Source organism: Mobula hypostoma, chromosome 14 (genome assembly GCF_963921235.1).
Source record: "Mobula hypostoma chromosome 14, sMobHyp1.1, whole genome shotgun sequence".
Classification (NCBI taxonomy): domain Eukaryota; kingdom Metazoa; phylum Chordata; class Chondrichthyes; order Myliobatiformes; family Myliobatidae; genus Mobula; species Mobula hypostoma.
The window spans coordinates 40,705,117-40,724,418 of NC_086110.1; the positions used below are offsets into that span (position 1 = coordinate 40,705,117).

At 40.3% G+C, this 19,302-nt stretch overlaps 2 protein-coding genes across 4 annotated transcripts in view; one reads left to right on the plus strand and one right to left on the minus strand.

The window, feature by feature from the left end:
* Positions 1-11,863, plus strand: part of pdcd5 (programmed cell death 5) — a 54,975-nt gene extending 43,112 nt beyond the window's left edge. The window contains exon 7 of the mRNA XM_063066981.1: positions 11,760-11,863. The gene's annotated coding sequence lies outside the window, so the exon portion shown is untranslated. The remainder of the gene's footprint in view (positions 1-11,759) is intronic.
* The window catches only part of ankrd27 (ankyrin repeat domain 27 (VPS9 domain)), a 109,417-nt gene that overhangs the window by 16,473 nt on the left and 73,642 nt on the right, over positions 1-19,302 (minus strand). For all 3 annotated transcript variants that reach the window (XM_063066976.1, XM_063066974.1, XM_063066977.1), the window contains 4 exons: positions 14,014-14,130; positions 11,754-11,951; positions 6,495-6,614; positions 920-1,093 (listed from right to left, as the gene is read on the minus strand). In XM_063066976.1, coding sequence (XP_062923046.1) covers positions 920-1,093; positions 6,495-6,614; positions 11,754-11,951; positions 14,014-14,130 — 609 coding nt within the window. The remainder of the gene's footprint in view (positions 1-919; positions 1,094-6,494; positions 6,615-11,753; positions 11,952-14,013; positions 14,131-19,302) is intronic.

The window sequence follows — 19,302 nt, forward strand, 5'->3', positions numbered from 1 at the left end:
GGTTGTATGTGAAAAGAATCCATTATCCTTTTTTGTTTATAAATAACTTTGCAATTACTCATAATTAGGCTCATTAGAGACTCCACAAATATTTACAGGGTATTAGGAGAAAAGAGGGGCGTGAAACTAACTGGACTGATAGTTTCTGTTGCAAATGGCTTTCTTCTGTATTAAATATTGTTCAGACATATTTGAATATTCTAGTATCTGAATTGCAGTACATTAACAGCCAGGTAAGGCAGAACTAGATAATTGCGTAGGCAAATAGAAAGCTGGCCCTTAACTCTGGAAATTCTCAGCAGGGGCTAGTTACAATTCCACAGGGCTCTGTAGATCACATCTGAACTACAAACGTTTGTACTTAATACAATTTTCACTTTTTTTTAAATGTCAGAGAGCGTACATCTGCCTTGTAGGCATCAAAAGGTTTACTACATTGATTCCAGGGAAGAGAAGACTGTTTTAATGAAGGTGGGTTGAATAAAGAGGACCTACATTCTCTGAAGTTTAGAAGGACAAAAGGTGATCAGGACGAAGCACATGAAGTTCTAAGGAAGCTGAAAGGATGACAGCAGTGTGACCATGTCCCTTGATCAGCGAGTCAGGTACAAGGGGTTGTAGTTCTAGAGAACGGGTTTGGCTACTTAGTGACTATCAGGAAGATATGTTTCATATAGACAGTTGTGAAACTTCATGATGGCATCAGAGGGCAACGGATGGGCAATGGCTGGTTTCAGTCAAGTCTGATCTCAATAACCAAGGTCAAAGCAAAACAAGTGGAAAAACAGTCGAGGTTGGATTTGTGGCCCAATTTCACTCAATGTCAAAACAGGTTCAAGGGGCAGTTTGGCTCCTCCTGCTATTTCTTACATTCCAGAGATTCTATGATTCATAACGAGCTGCCGTTTCAAGCTTTTACCTTCCCACAGACTGCTTCTGCAAAGTCCACTGGTGTACACTGTTGTTTATTTCTCAAACTGACTGATGCTCCATTGCACACAAGCAGATGGACAAGAGTTTCATACTGTCCCTTTACAGCCTTATGCAGAGCAGTGTTTCCTTGGTTGTTGGCAACATTAACAGAGGCGCCGTGCTGAGGATTTGGAAAGTAAATCAACATTAGCACGAGTCGGAGCCAGCACACATTTACATAAACAAGACAAAAAATAAATCTGTCAAATATATCAGTTATTCCTTTACTGCAGGATATAAACAGAAACTATTATACGCAAAATTATAATGCTTAGTTCAACTGCACAGAAACAAGTGAAATTTAAATGGAAAGAAATATTGCAAAGCGGCTGAGAATGTGTTCCATATCTCTACAGGTGATCAGGGAAAGGAACTGAAGAGTATACATCTACTTATAACAAGATAATATCGTTCAAACAAACCTGGCTCTCATTAGTTAAATACCTTTTGCATCCTTAGAATAGAATAAAAACATAAGAATCTGAGCAGTTATTTGGCACCTCATGCCTGTCCAGTCATTCACTGAGATCGTAACTTATCATTTGTCTCACCCCCACTTCCCCTCACGAGCCCTTACCCAAAAATGCCTTTGTTTCGAAAATACTCAGTGATCAAACCACCGTAATCCTACTGGATGAAGAGTTTACTACTCTCTGAATGAAGAAACCTCATCTCACCTCAGTCCTTAAAGGCTGATCCCTAATTTTGAGAGCATGAACCTTGACTGTAAGTTTTCCAGCCAAGGGCGACATCATTCTACCACCTACTTTATCAAACCCAGTGATAATTTTGTTTCAATGTGATTATCTCCCACTTCTCTGAAATGCAGATAATACGGACCCAGATTCTTAACCGTTCCTCATTAGGATAAACTCCATCACTCCAAGATTCTGAATGTTGTTTCACTCCCTCTACCCTAGAGGGTTAGAACAGGGGATAAAAAACATGGGGTAAAGGCAGAGGAGAGAAAGGTCTCAGCTTAGAAAGCCAGGAAATGAAATAGATTTGAATGGTGTTACAGAACAGCAAATGGGCAGAAAATACTGGTTGGAATTGTACAGTATGTGTGTCACACAGTCCGGCCCTATAGCTCAGAAGGGTAGGGAAAGGAAGAAGAGGGCAGTAGTAATAGGGGACTCGATAGTAAGGGGGTCAGATAGGTGATCCTGTGGACGCAGTCCAGAGACCCGGATGGTAGTTTGCCTCCCTGGTGCCAGGGTCCGGGATATTTCTGATCGCGTCCAAGATATCCTGAAGTGGGAGGGTAAGGAGCCAGAGGCCGTGGTACGTATAGGTACCAATGACATAGGTAGGAAAAGGGAAGGGGCTCTGAAAGGAGAATATAGGGAGTTAGGAAGGGAGTTGAGATAAAGGACCGCAAAGGTAGTAATCTCAGGATTACTGCCTGTGCTACGCGACAGTGAGAGTAGGAATGCAATGAGGTGGAGGATAAATGCGTGGCTGAGGGATTGGAGCAGGGGGCAGGGATTCAAGTTTTTGGATCATTGGGACCCCTTTTGGCGCAGGTGTCACCTGTACAAAAAGGGGAGATTTGCGAGGTCTACTGAGATGACTTTAAACTAGAATGGTTAGGGAGTGGGAATCAAATTAAAGAGACTAGGAGAGAGGAGGTTAGTTCACAACAGGGGGATGGGAACAAGTGCAGAGAGACAGAGGGGTCTAAATTGAGGGTAGAAGCAAAAAGTAGTAATGTGAAAAGTAAACGTGGCAGGCCGGAAAATCCAGGGCAAAAATCAAAAAGGGCCACTTCTCAACATAATTGTATAAGGGCCAAGAGTGTTGTAAAAGCGTGCCTGAAGGCTTTGTGTGTCAATGCAAAGAGCATTCGTAATAAGGTGGATAAATTAAAAGTGCAGATTGTTATTAATGAATATGATGTAGTTGGGATCACAGAGACATGGCTCCAGGGTGACTAAGGATGGGAGCTCAACATTCAGGGATATTCAATATTCAGGAGGGATAGACATGAAAGAAAAGGAGGTGGGGTAGCATTGCTGGTTAGAGAGGAGATTAACGCAATAGAAAGGAAGGACATTAGCCGGGAGGATGTGGAATCGATATGGGTAGAGCTGCATAACACTAAGGGGCAGAAAACGCTAGTGGGAGTTGTGTACAGGCCACCTAACAGTAGTAGTGAGGTTGGGGATGGCATTAAACAGGAAATTAGAAATGCGTTCAATAAAGGAACAGCAGTTATAATGGGTGACTTCAATCTACAAATAGATTGGGTGAACCAAATTGGTAAGGGTGCTGAGGAAGAGGATTTCTTGGAATGTATACAGGATGGTTTTTTTTTTGAACCAACATGTCGAGGAACCAACTAGAGAGCAGGCCATTCAAGACTGGGTATTGAGCAATGAGGAAGGGTTAATTAGCAATCTTATCGTGAGAGGCCCCTTGGGTAAGAGTGACCATAATATGGTGGAATTCTTCATTAAGATGGAAAGTGACATAGTTAATTCAGAAACAAAGGTCCTGAACTTAAAGAGGGGTAACTTTGAAGGTCTGAGACATGAATTAGCTAAGATAGACTGGCAAATGATACTTAAAGGGTTGATGGTGGATATGCAATGGCAAGCATTTAAAGATCGCATGGATGAACTACAACAATTGTTCATCCCAGTTTGGCAAAAGAATAAACCAGGGAAGGTAGTGCACCCGTGGCTGACAAGGGAAATTAGGGATAGTGTCAATTCCAAAGAAGAAACATACAAATTAGCCAGAAAAAACGGCTCACCTGAGGACTGGGAGAAATTCAGAGTCCAGCAGAGGAGGACAAAGGGCTTAATTAGGAAAGGGAAAAGAGATTATTAGAGAAAACTGGCAGGGAACATAAAAGCTGACTGTATAAGCTTTTATAGATATGTGAACAGAAAAAGATTGCTTAAGACAAATGTAGGTCCCTTACAGTCAGAAACAGGTGAATTGATCATGGGGAACAAGGACATGGCAGACCAATTGAATAACTACTTTGGTTCTGTCTTCACTAAGGAGGACATAAATAATCTTCCGGAAATAGTAGGGGACAGAGGGTCTAGACAGAGGAACTGAGGGAAATACATGTTAGTAGGGAAGTGGTGTTAGGTAAATTGAAGGGATTAAAGGCAGATAAATCCCCAGGGCCAGATGGTTTGCATCCCAGAGTGCTTAAGGAAGTAGCCCAAGAAATAGTAGATGCATTAATGATAATTTTTCAAAACTCTTTAGATTCTGGACTAATTCCTGAGGATTGGAGGGTGGCTAATGTAACCCCACTTTTTAAAAAAGGAGTGAGAGAGAAACCGGGGAATTATAGACCGGTTAGCCTAACATCGGTGGTGGGGAAAATGCTAGAGTCAGTTATCAAAGATGTGATAACAGCACATTTGGAAAGCGGTGAAATCATCGGACAAAGTCAGCATGGATTTGTGAAAGGAAAATCATGTGTGACGAATCTCATAGAATTTTTTGAGGATGTAACTAGTAGAGTGGATAGGGGAGAACCAGTGGATGTGGTATATTTGGATTTTCAAAAGGCTTTTGACAAGGTCCCACACAGGAGATTAGTGTGAAAACTTAAAGCACACAGTATTAGGGGTATGGTATGGATGTGGATAGAGAATTGGTTGGCAGACAGGAAGCAAAGAGTGGGAATAAACGGGACCTTTTCAGAATGGCAGGCAGTGACTCGTGGGGTACCGCAAGGCTTGGTGCTGGGACCCCAGTTGTTTACAATATATATTAATGACTTAGATGAGGAATTAAATGCAGCATCTCCAAGTTTACGGATGACACAAAGCTGGGCGGCAGTGTTAGCTGTGAGGAGGATGCTAAGAGGATGCAGGGTGACTTGGATAGGTTAGGTGAGTGGGCAAATTCATGGCAGATGCAATTTAATGTGGATAAATGTGAGGTTATCCACTTTGGTGGCAAAAACAGGAAAACAGATTATTATCTGAATGGTGGCCGATCAGGAAAAGGGGAGGCGCAAAACGAGACCTGGATGTCATTATACACCAGTCATTGAAAGTGGGCATGCAGGTACAGCAGGCGGTGAAAAAGGCGAATGGTATGCTGGCATTCATAGCAAGTGCATTTGAGTACAGGAGCAGGGAGGTTCTACTGCAGTTGTACAAGGCCTTGGTGAGACCACACCTGGAGTATTGTGTGCAGTTTTGTTCCCCTAACCTGAGGAAAGACGTTCTTGCCATAGAGGGAGTACAAAGAAGGTTCACCAGATTGATTCCTGGGATGGCAGGACTTTCATATGATGAAAGACTAGATCGGCTAGGCTGATACTCGTTGGAATTTAGAAGATTGAGGGGGGATCTTACTGAAATGTATAAAATCCTAAAGGGATTGGACAAGCTAGATGCAGGAAGATTGTTCCCAATGTTGGGGAAGTCCAGAACGAGGGGTCACAGTTTGAGGATAAAGGGGAAGCCTTTTAGGACCGAGATGAGGAAAAACTTCTTCACACAGGAATTCTGTGGAATTCTCTGCCACAGGAAACATTTGAGGCCAGTTCATTGGCTATATTTAAGAGGGAGTTAGATATGGCCCTTGTGGCTAAAGGGATCGGGGGTATGGAAAGAAGGCAGGTACAGGGTTCTGAGTTGGATGATCAGCCATGATCATACTGAATGGTGGTGCAGGTTCGATGGGCCGAATGGCCTACTCCTGCACCTATTTTCTATGTTTCTATGTACATGCCCTCAAACAGTAATGGTAATTAGTATAAAACAATATTCTGAGAAACCTTAATCTACATATATAGTGTTGACCTGCTGAATATTTTCTGTATTTTCTGTTACAATTACAAAGTGATAGGTGTGTTTAGACCTAATATAACATAATTAAAACAAATTAATTGATTATTCAATTGTCAAGGGACCCTTAGAGAGAAATAACCATAATATGGTGGAGTTGTATGCAAAAATTGTAAGTGGTTACATTGAATTTGAAATAAGGTTCTTAAATTGGAATAAAGGCATGAAGCATGAGCCACATATGATAGACAGGAAAATAACATTAAAAGGCAAGATACTAAAACAACAATCGCCACCATTCTAAGAACCTCTTCAGATTCCCACATATTGAAAGACAGCATATCCAGTCCCACAATTCAAGAAAGGCAAGAGAGGAAATGGAACCATAGATCTGTTAATCTGAAATTAGCAATACAAAAACCATCGGGGGTGCTCTTTGCATATAGAGCCATATATTAAATCCATCTGAGGGATAAACAAGTGCTGAGAACTTTTGCTGGACAGAGCTCCCTCTGTATTTGCACTGTACTGACACACTAGATTGTGCTCAAGTCTCTGGAGCAGGATTTGAGATACAACCTTCTTACCTAGTGATGAATGCTAGCAAAAATATCAAACTGTACAAATAAATTAGTATGCTTTAGCCCTGGAGTTTAAAGTGCTAGAGAAAAAAAAAGACAAAAATCAGACTTCACCAGAATTAGAAGCAACATCTTAACTATAAAAACAAAATCAACAAAGTGATGTTCCTACCTCCAGCAGCAACTCAGCTATTTCCAGATAGCCTCCAAGGCAAGCATGCAGCAATGGTGTATTACCATACAAATCTTTCTTATTCAATTTTGCATTATAATTCAGCAAGTATTTTACTATCTGTTTAAAACAAAATAAAAAGCTCTTAGATTAAAATATTTAAATGGTAGCCCCATAAGAAAAGAAGAATTGTCAAATGAAATAGGTCCTAAAAGGCAAGACTTAATGGGGTTTCAGTTAGAGGACAAAGGACAAAGGGGATTCTAAACTTCATACATGCGCTATTTAGTGTGAAAGAATGACGTCCTCACAAGACAATAACAGGTCACAATGTGAGTATTACATGCTAATCTGCCCATCTCGGTACAAGCAAATTGGAATACAGTTAAAAACTACAGCAAACTAATTCCAAATGTTAGTGGCTACAGAAGTTTATAGTTTTACTGCTTTCAAAAGTCAGGACTTTCTGTCCATTGAATAAGGGAAAATTAAAGTAAAATCTTATAAATTTTTTCCGAAATTAAGCATTTGGAGATGGTAAGATTTGAAAGAAAGGAACAGATCACTCAGCCTGATATGTGCTAGTACTCACCATCTACTCACAATGACTCCACTGACAAACACCAGGCAATCATCTCCCAAACTGTCATAGATCTCATTACATCAGGAGATCTCCCCTCCACAGGCTCTAACCTGCTAGTGTTACAACCCTGCACTTCCCACTTCTATTCCTTACCCAGGATCCACAAACAGGACTGTCCTAGTAGACCCAATGTTTCTGCTTGCTCTTGCTTCACTGAACACTTCTTAGGTCAGACCTCCACACCATCCTGCATTGCCTTCTCCACTCCCTTCCCATCTATGTCCGGACAAGTCGTACGTTATCTGCCATTTGGACAACTTCAAATTCTCTGGCCCCCATTGTGGCATCTTCAGTATGGATGTTCAGTCTTTTTACAGGCCCACCCCCATCAGAAAGGCATAAAATCCCTCCACTACTTTCTACAACAAAGATCTACCCAGTTCCCCTCAACCAATACTCACATCTACCTGGCTGAACTTGTTCTTACCTGAAATAACAACTTCTCTTTTGTCAATTCTCATTTTCTATAAATCAAAGGTAAGGCGACAGACATTCACGTAGGGCCCAGGTATATACTGGTGATATGGAAAGCCCATTTCACACCAGCTCTGATACCACTCCGACTCCTTCTCCGTTACACCGACAACTGAATTGGTGCTGCTTCCTGCACACCTGCAGAACTCAATCTCATCACCTATGCCGCTGACTTTCACCCTGATCTTAAATTCACACGGAAGATTTAGGACACTTTTCTCTCTCTTCTTGATCTTTCAGTCTGCATCTTAGGAAACAAACTCTCCACTGATACTTGCCATAAATCTACCAAGTCCCACAGCTACTTAAACTTCATCTCTCTGGTACTAAAAAAAAAGAGACAACCCTGTCTCTTGTAAGGATGCCATACTTTTTCTCCCTGTTTCTCCATCTCTGCACATCATCCTTAATCATTCTGTCAAGTACAATGAGAAGCCATCACCTGCAACACCTTCTGCTCCCCATCCCTTTCCCCCTTCTGAAGGGACGACTCCCTCCGTGACTCCCCAGTCCACTCAATCCTCCACTCCCACTCCCCTTACCCATTGCATTTTCTCCTGCCACCACAGTAAATGTACATTTGTCCTTACACCCCTTCCCTCACCACCATCCCAGGACCTAAAGGGTTCTTCCAAATGAGACAAAGGTCATCTGCATCTCTCCCAACCTTGTCTACTGCTTTCGGTGCTCAACATTGGGAACATCAAACAGAGACTCCGCGACTGTTTCATAGAGCACCTATGCTCAGTCTGTAATAGCCATCATGAGCTCCCAGTTGCTGACCATTTCAACTCCCCTCCCCACTGCCACACAGATCTGCCTATCTTTGGCCTTCTCTACTGCCAGGATGAAGACCAACACAAATTGGAGGAGCAATATTTAATACTCTACCTGTTTTTTTTTACACATAAAAAGTGGTGGGTGGATGAAACACATTGCCAGGGGTGCTGGTGGAGGGAGATACAATAGGGACATTGAAGAGACTCTCAATATAGGCACATGGCTGTAAGAAAAATGGAGGATTCAGGGGAGAGGAGGATTAAGTTGATCTTAGAGTAGGTTAAAATGCTGGCACATCATGGGCTGAAGAGCCTATACTGTGCTGTGCCATATTGTGCTATGTTTACCATTCTCTCACGGAGGGAGTAGTCCCTGTGGAAGGCAGAAAGGGACGGGACGGGGAGCAGAAGATGTTGGTAGTGATGCCTTCTCATTGCAGTGGACGGAATGATGCGGGATTGGCCCAAAACATCAACAATTCCTTTCCTCTCACAGATGCTGCGTGACACACTGAGGTTATGAATCACATTAGTATAGTCATTGTCAATATCTATGAAGGAGGAAGGTGTCTACAATCTTAGAGCAGGATAACAAGATCCAAACGTAATTCGTGGATCCTGCTGCAACGCGGGATCACTTCTGATGATCCATTTGATCCATTTGATGTGCAGTAGGTTCAAAAGATATGCACTTTTTTTTGGGTTAAACTCCACTGGAATAATAACCTAACGAAGAATTTCTCCAGGAAAAATGAAAATAAACACAAGGCAACTATTAATTAACTACACACACCTGCTACATAATTGTATTCAAATGTTAATGAATTATTTTACACTATATGGTAAGTACATACAATAATTATATTATAGTAATTATTGATGTGTTGATACAACGAGATGAAATATTAATAGTAATTTTACACATAGTAATTGCATTTGACAGTTAATGAGGTGAATTTTTCCCCACTACATGGTAGAGACAGTCTTAAGGAGCATCAATATGCACACTTGAATGCCAATATATAAAATGCTATGAGGTAATATAGACAGATAGTTGATTATCAACCTCCAAACAAAGAAATTTATCCTCATTCGGTCCTAATTATCCAGTCCCTCCTTTTGAGATTGTAAGCTCTAATTCTGGAATCCTTGGCCAGGGCGAAAGTGCTCTCCATATCTACTTTAGACCCCTCAAGGAACTTTGCAGGTTTCAATGAGATTGACTCACAATTCACCAAATGCTGGAGAAGAGGCCAAACTTACTTCATTACGCTTCTAATAACAGGCCCGTCATCCCAGAAAACAGACTGGTGAGTCTCTTCTGGAACAAATATTATCTTTTTCAGGCACTGAAATTTTAACTATACATGATACTCCAGCTGCAATCTGAGTAGCATCATTTTATGACCCCCTTCAAACCTGTTCTGCATGTCATCACAATTGTGGCTAATCCTCATATCATGACAATGCTCCTTTCAAAATGCATTGCTCTATGTATTCTTACGAAAGACTGTTACAATTTGTAACTTAGGCTATGTCCACACGACGCCAGATAATTTTGAAAATGAAGCTTTTTCTCTTCGTTTTGACCTTCCGTCCACACTGAAACGGCGTTTTCATCCCCCGAAAACAGAGATTTTCAGAAACGGTCTCCAGAGTGAATAAATCTGAAAATGCCTAATATCCATTGCAGTGTGTACAGGGTAACTGGAGCTTTTTAAAACCGCTGTCATGATGTGCCGGAACAGATGGCGACAGCGCGGCATTTCATTGTTTTCTTCTTATTATTATTACTACTTTATTGTCGCCAAATAATTGATACTAGAGCGTACAATCATCACAGCGATATTTGATTCTGCGCTTTGTAGAAGCTAACAATTTCAGAACAGAAGGCAACGAGACTGAAGCCAGAAGTTAGAAATGTACTTACCAAATACTTTGACCCATAGCTTACTGAATAAATAAGTATACTCACTTTGCCCTGTTTTCTGTTCTTGCTTGTATGAAGGTGGTTTACCTATTTATGCAAGTACTTCCTAGACAATAGGTGTGTAACAGCCTAATGTAACATTGTATGGAAATTCAAGATAACACTGATGCAGACATGTTTTATACATGTAACAAGGTGCTTTATTAATGCAACAGAGTTAGTCAGTTTTTCAATGTTCATCATCAGCCGGGTCATACTGTCCATGAACTCCCTGTCAGTTGCCTCCATACACTCCAGTATTTGTTTTTGTTTTAGTTTTAAGTCCTCCTGCACGAGAGCCAAGAGCAATTCCCTTTAAGTTTTTCTACTCTGTAACTGGACAAACGCGCACTAAGTATACCGTTTCCTCTTGGCTTGTTTTCTGTGTGTCTTGCGCATGCCCAGTAGGAGGAGATTCGCCCAAATATCCGTCTAATGTGGACAGAGATATTTTGAAAAATGCTTAGTGCGGACGCCTGTCGTTTTTACTCGAAACCGGCGTTTTCAAAATTATCCAGCGTAGTGTGGACGTAGCCTTACTATTATTTCCCTATTCTGGATTTAACTAATTTATTACTATGTTTATTCTATGTTAATAAACCTCTACCAACCCACAAATACTATCCACTGTACCTCTTCCTATAGATGCTGCCTGGCCTGCTGCATTCCACTAGCATTTTGTGGGAGTTCCACAAATACTATTTTTGGAATATTCCAGGCCTCTTCTTTCAACTTAATACCAGCCATTTTTCTTCTGTTAACAATGGGTGAGCCATGGTTGGACAGTTTTCCTTTTTTAAAAAAAATTATTTGGGGAAATTTGCACTAGCGCAAAATTCAGAATTATTTTTTAAAATGCTCCTCAACCACTGTAATTTTAATATAATTCCCTAAATGGAGATAGCCTTCTAACCTATGTATCAATATAATTGGTTCAACTTAAGATCGTAATTTTATTTTTAATTACAATGCTCTCAAACTCAAAGAAAAATTCCCTTAATCTAAAATCATTCTTCCCTAGTGGATCCCCCTATTAAGTACTAATTAACTAATTCAGACCGTTTTCTTGTACAGTATTGGATGTGAAATAAACTGGCCATGATCATTACCTCAATGTATTGTATTTGTTCCAGCTATTGATTCTACTTGTATTTCCCTGATCTCAAACCTTATAGAATGAGTAGGATCACAGTGGGAACCCCTTATTTGGAGTTCTGACCTTGGCAACCCTGAGAATATAGCCAGCAAATGTAAAACACTTTTTCTTAGATACAAAAGCAAAGTATGTACAACTCCAAGGCCCAGGAGTACTATTTTTTAAAGAATAATCATTGTCAGGAAACTGAAGTCCAGTATAATGCACATACAATATAAGACTAATTTTCTTTCCTTACCTGTAGGTCACTGTGCTGACAAGCCAGGTGGAGTGGGGTTGAATTATTGGAATTTTTCGTGTTTACATTGGCACCGTGGCGCAGCAGTAGTGAAACCAACTCAAAGTGCCCGTGCAGAGCTGCCACATGTAATGGAGTAAACCCATCCTGGTTGGCAGAATTCACACTCAATCCATTTGTAGTAATACTGGAAAGTTTCTATAGAAATTACAATAATGATTAGTCTGAGGATTAACACGGTGCACAGCAGACCTCAGTTGTAACATAAGCTGTATCACAATACTAGTTCCAAAAGAGGTAGAACACATTAAATAAGATATAATAAATTATGATTATTTATTCCAAGGTTGATATTACAGTTGTTAAAATAGCCACATACACATTTTCTTTAATTTCAAGTGTAGAAAGCTTCATTGACCTTAGTAGAGAAAGGTTCTTGGACCATAAGACACAGGAGCAAAATTAGGCCAGTCAGCCCATCAAGTCTGCTCCCCGTTCCATCATGACTAATTTATTAACCCTCTCAACCCCATTCTCCTGCCTTCTGCCCATAACCTTTGACCCTATCAATCTCCATTTTAAATATACTCAAATGACTTGGCTTCCACAGCCATCCATGGCAATGAATTCCAGATTCACCACACTCTGGCTAAACAAATCCCTTCTCGTCTCTCTTCTAATAGACATTCTTCTATTCAGAGGCTATGCCTCCTGGTCTGAGACACACCCACTATCAGAAACATCCTCCCCACATCCACTCTATCTAGACTTTTCAATTTTCGATTGGTTTCAATAAGATTCCCCATCATTCTTCTAAAATCCAGCCTCAGAGTCATAAAATGCTCCTCATATGTTAACTCATTCCCAGAATCATTCTTGTGAACCTCCTCTGGACCCTCTCCAATGCCAGTATATCTTTTCTTAGATAAAGAGCCCAAAACTGCTCACAGTATTCCAAGTGTGGTCTGACTGATGCCTTATAAAGCCTCAGCCTCACATCCTTGCCCATATAGTCTAGTCGTTTGGAAATGATCGCTAACATTGCATTTGCCTTCCTTACCATCACCCAACCTGCAAATTAACTTTTAGGGAATCCTGCATGAGGACTCCCAAATCCCTTTGTGCCTCTGATTTCCGAGTTTTCTCCCCATTTAGAAAATATTTTACATCTATATTCCTCCTAAAGTGCATGACCATATACTTCTCTACACTATTTTCCATCTGCCATTTCTTTGCCCACTCAGCCAATCTGTCCAAGTCCTTCTACAGGCTCCCTGCTTCCTCAACACTACCTGCCCCTTCACCTATCTTTGTATCGTCTGCAATCCTGCCACAAAGACATCAATTCCCTCATGCATATTGTTAACATATAACATGAAAAGAAGCGGTCCTAATACCAACCCCTATGGAACACCAATAGTCACCAGCAGCCAAACAGAACAGGCCCCCTTTAATCTGACTCTTTGCCTCCTGCCAGTCAACCAATATTCTAGCATCTTTCCTCTGATAGCTTGGGTTCTTATCTTGTCAAGCAGCGTCATGTGCAGCACCTTGTCAAAGGCCTACTGAAATCCGAGTAAACAACATCCACTATCTCTTTGTCTATCCTGCCTCTTACTTTCTCAAAGAATTCCAACAGATTACTCAGGCAAGATTTCCCCTGAAGGAAATCTACTTCATCTCATAGAAGCAGCACTCTAATGCCTGAGCTACCATTCTGCCTACACCTGTTATGCCTCTAACTTCTCAAACTTAAGTTCTAGCCCATGCCTGTTCTCACCCTTTAGCCTGTTGAGCCAAAAGCTGACCACTCAAACACTGGCTCATTCACACGATGGCCTCTCAACTCACACCTCCCTTCTATTTTTTAATGGCCCCTTGCTAGGTTGCGATTAACCCAGGCAACCTCCCACTCTGCAGCAAATCCCAAAAGGCTCCGCTCATTATATAAAAACTGGCACGTAAAGTCTACAATGAACTGTCTCCAACTCACTCCGCAATTTTCGCTTCGCAGACAAGTCCTGACAGGTCCTGGTTGCTTTTTAAAACTGGCAGGTAAAGGCCACATGGAACTGTGTCCAACTCATTCTGTGATCCCCTGTTTGGTAAACAAGTCCCAATAGGACCCCTCACTTTTTAAAACCCTCAGTTAAATATTACCTACAGTTTTGGAATATATCTCAGTTGCTGTGATTATTGTTGTAGGAACTACAACCTTGCACCAATAAACTGCTAGCAACAGGTAAAGCTACAACAATACCTTCTGTGCAGGTTCACACTTTGGACACCGACACAAAGGGTGGCAGAATTCCGGTTTCAACACAAGTCCATCTTCCTCCTCTAAATCTTCATCCACCCATTCTAACAGATATCGTACCTGCAGAATATAACACAGTGGAAAGTTATACTGCACACAGAAGGGATAGCATACTGGACGAAAAATGTATTAATTAAAACAAAAACTTCATGCCATCTTAAGTTTCTTTGCCCAAGCAATTAATCTGATCAGCCATTCTAGTGAGCCATCCCCATTGTTCTTCCTTTCCACACCTTGTGGCACATTAGGCAGAACCTTGCTGTTTCTTTAGCAATTGTCTGTCTTTTTTTTACATGGCCAAGTTGCTAGCACAATGCTCAACCCAGCGTGGATGGAAAACATGCAAATAGCCAACTACATTCGAACCCAAGACCACTGAGCTCAAAGTTTGGTGCTGATGCCACTAAAGCACCAGTCAGCTTAAGCCATCCCCACCCCCTCTATCTACTACCTCAGTCACTGCACTGCATACACCTTAAACTGTTTTTATAATGCTGTTTACAGTGTAAATACATGATGGTATTTATGAACATTTTATTCCATATCCATATTTTAATCTCCAAGTTGATTTTTATGCAATCCTTTATTTTTATAATATTTGAATGTTGTTTTTGTTGCATGTCATGCAAACACACCACAGAAAATTCCTGATGCATGTAAATGTATATGGCGAATAAAGTTAATCCTTGTAATTATTCTCAGGAGGAAAATAATCTCCCAAACTGAAAAATGAACATTTGTTCTATATTTGTTTGATGCAAGTACCTATACTGAACATTTGCAACTACCTGCATGTAAACAGGCATTCATAAAATGTACTTAATTGTATGAAGTATAAGGGGTATTCAACACGAAAACTGCTATATATTCTTGGTAACCTACATTCTAAGGACGTGCTACAATGCTTACACTTGTAAACTACTTAATTTTTTGCTCATTTTTCTTTCAAAGAATCAACAAGTGGCATCTGCGTAATTGTACAAAATTGTACAGCTCATGATATGTTTATTTTTCTCTGTGATACTACGTTATCTGTGTAATGAGCTACAAGGAAGAACCAATTCCAAAACTTTTAAAGAATTAAGAAAATTTACAGTTCGTCATCTTATTCATCTGAATCTTTTAAATCACAGTAATCAAAACTGATGCTATGCAGATGCTTGAGTTTTTCATAGCAGCTTCTAAAAGTAAATCATGGCAACACACACAGAACTGTAAAGTGAATCATTAATTGCTGAACTCACACAAAAAAATCTTAAGTTAGTTTCAGAAATAGGGGGAAATGATGGTAAATTAATTATTCAAGAACCTATTTTCAATTTTTGTAAAGTTCTATCTCAAACTCCCTGAAGATGGTGATGAAAAGCCTTCATAAACTTCTTTATCCTTTGTAAAATTGGAATCCCATCATGTCGTTGGATGAAAAGTTCTGGAATTTGGACACCAGAACGATGAAGAGCTTTATATTTCCAACTTATCCAATACATCTCACGCCCACAGCATTGTTAGTAGAGATCACAGGTTTAAGAGGTACTTTAGTAGCTCCTTGGGCAGTTTTGTATTTGGTATGCACTGATGAAGGACGCAAGCATTTAAGGTGGTAGATGGAATGCCAGCTCAGATGGTTTGGTTTAATTAGGGAACATTAAGTGTTACTGCTGTTGGACTATACACATTCTGGTATGTGAAGGGCTTTCCATCACACAATTGACTTGTTCCTCTTGGATGGCAGAAAGACAAGTTATTTGCTGCTGGAAACTCGTCTCGATCACTCTTGTAGCCACAGTATTTAGGCCCAGCTAGGTTTGTAGTTTTGCAAGAGGTTGGACTTTGGGCTGCGTTGTAGAATTTGGAAATGCTACGTCTGGAGCAGTCTGTTGTATGGAGTCGAATCGTGGACCTTATGCAAGGAAGCGCAACGACGACTGGAGGCATTTGAAATGTGGTGTTTAAGGAGATTGCAGAAAATTAGATGGGTGATGAAGGTCAGTAATATGGAAGTGTTGAAGAGAGTGAGGAGAGAAAAGGAGTTACTGAAGAATGTACACAAAAGGAAGCTGGAATATGCCAGGCACTTGTTAAGAGGTGGTGGACTGCAGAAACTGTTATTGGAGGGGATGATAGAAGGAAAGAGGGAAAGAGGAAGGCAGCAAACCACTTGTTACGATAATGTGAGGCAATGGACTGGGTTGAGTTATGCTGAGGCCAGAAAAAGAGTGCAAGATCGAAGAAGATGGAGGTGCATAGCCGCCAACCCCAGATTCGGGACGGCACCCACTGACTGACTGACTGAGGTTTGTAGTTAACATGAAGCTCCAAGATAGGGATACAACAGTTGTAATCCATTTAAGTGGCAAGGTGCCATTGTTACACTCTTTAGCTTGGCATTTGGCTAGTGCGTATAAAACATTATTCTTCAGATCATGCCCAAAAGATCTTGGAACATACAGCTTTATCTGAAAACTTGCACATGTATAGCCACAGTAAACATCCCCACTTTTAGCCTCACAGATAGAATGAAGCATATGGTTGAAGCAGCTGAAGACAGCTGAGCCTTGGACACTGCTCTAAGAAACTTCTGCAATCATCCTGGGACTGAGAAAACGGACTACCAAATAAACAATTACCTAAATGCAAGGTGTTACTCTGGTGTCTGGTTACTGACACTAGAATAAAAAGCAGCAAACTTCTGAATAGCCTATCTGGTGATACTGTCATAAATCCAACCTTGGTCAAGATGGCTCCAGCATACAATGCTCCCATGGTTGGCATCTTCTGGATAGATCACAAAACCACTTATTTCACGTCTTTTATGTCTTTCACGTCTGTTTTTCATCTTGAATGTGTTTCTGCAATTGTTGGAGCCTGTGATTTGCAATTTGGAGATCGTTTGTGTGATCCAATGCTTTACTGTCTCCAAGTGGATTCTGTGAGGCAACGAGTGCAGGCCTCATGGCCAGGAGGCTTCAAGGGTGCAAGCCGATATTTAACTCCATTTTCCCCATTAAAGTGATGAGGGAGATTGAAACATCGAGGCTAATACGGACAGTGAGTGCTAGCTGCCTGCTTTTTGATCGCGGCTGGGATCGCTCTGCTGCTGGAGAGGGGAGACTATGTGGCCTGCTGCTCTGCCCAGAGAACGTTACCAAGCTTTTTTGCAGTTATGGATATGGATATGGTTATGGTTTTTGGACTATGGACATTTTTTTTTAGTCTTACAGTTCTTCTAATATTCTGTTTTTCTCGGCCATTCTTTCTCATTTTTTTGTGCAGAGGAGGGGAATTTGGATCTGATGTTCTTGTGGCATTTTGTGCAGGGGAGGGGGAGTTGATGATCATGCAATTTTCTTGGTTTTCTGGCTATCTGGCAAAGAAGAATCTCAGAGCTGTATACTGTGGTAATAAACAAACCTCTGACTCCTTCAAATTTCTTTTGTTTTTCATAATGATTTAACCAGTTTACACAGAATAAAATCATAAATCCGATCGTAATCAAATAAAAAGCAGAATATCTAATGCAATCATGTTGCATTCTTAACCATTTTATATGATCTTTCTCTATGACATTTTATGCTAATACAACAGATCCCTCACTCAGAGCCTACACGACTGATCCAGATTCTCAAGCATCTGTAACACAAGAATAAAATATTATCTAATCAACAGTCAATTTAAGCTACTGCCCTTCTGCTACAGCAGAAAAAGACCAAGAGGATTAAACGTTAATTGATCTGACCTAATGCTGATAAATTTTCAATTAGTTTATGGAAGGACAGTGATTAGCGGTTGACCGAGGCTAAGTTCTACAGAAATCATAAATTGGTTTAGAATGTAGTAGTTTTTTCATTTCTGTATTGTAATACCATTCCTTGTACTTTCAGACCTCTGCCCCAACCAACTACTTAGTTTGGCTGTACTGATTTAAGGGAGGTTTTTCTTTGGGTCTGTGCTAATGCTTGCAAAAATACTTCCTTAGAAAAAACAATTACTGCACATTGTGCATCTGCACCACTAGAGGGAATTCCATGCCAGTATAAGTTTGCATTATTTAGTTTCAAGTGCATTATTTAATTTGTAAACAGATTTGCACAAAGGGTCTGTTTACATTTTACATTTCTGAAAGGATACTGGAACGTGGTCACTTTGGTGAACTATACATTAGGGAGGGAAGCAACTTCCAACTTGGACATGCCAAGTTATAAATGGACCATGTAAAGCACCACGTTTCCTATCACACTAAATTCAATTCCTTAATCAGTGATTTACCATGACCGCAAAACCAGAGAGTTTAAATTTCCGGATATTTGCTTCTGCTTATTAAAACTGATGGAATAAAAATGTGTACAAATATAACCTACAAAACATGGCTTAACAGTATAAATGTTCAAGTTAAGCTAGTTGCATGGATTGACTATGTAACTCCTATAAAGTTAAATGTTGTAAAACAAAAGCATTAATACCAAGTCAAAACTAACAATTTTCCAAGTTGCTAACATCTACCCTTGCTCAAAGGTGTAAGCCGTTACGTTAATTATAGGACAGAGGAGCGGGAGGATACAGAGTTGTCTTTCATTAAATTGTAATTAACTTCTCTCTGATCAGCCAATACTGTTCTTCCCCCTACCCCAGTTTAAACTCCAAATGATTACCTTAAAGCGGATACCTTAGATCATGGCTTGGTTAATACAGGCCTGAGCCATGTTACATCGGATACCTGCTGTTCTTATTCTAAACTGAGATGGCTAGTAATTATAACTAACGGGAACCAACCATTCCAGCAACAGTGGGTTACCCTTCACTAGACTCTACTTAGAGACTGGAATAAACTAAATTATCTGCTTATATTCACATTATTCTCACATGATATGAGTGATTATACTCGGTGATACACGAGACAATTATGAAATTAATAACAAATAAGTAAATTAAATAATTTTAATAACCCACATCAGGCTGACAACCCAAAATTTCAGAGTTCTATTCATTAAGATTAAAAAATTTAAATTTTAAGTTTCTGAAGAACGGTACAATGGAAATTGTGCTCCATTAGCCTAACTACATTGAATTTATGTTTGAATTCCCCGATATTTTCAGAAATAGGATTGGTAAAGAACAACATAATAAGAGACCAGATGTTTCTAACGTACTGCCTAGAATTTCCACGATGTCCAGCAGCCGTTGTCTGGCCGTGGCCTTGCTGTCACTGGCTTCACTGCAAACTTTTACTGCACC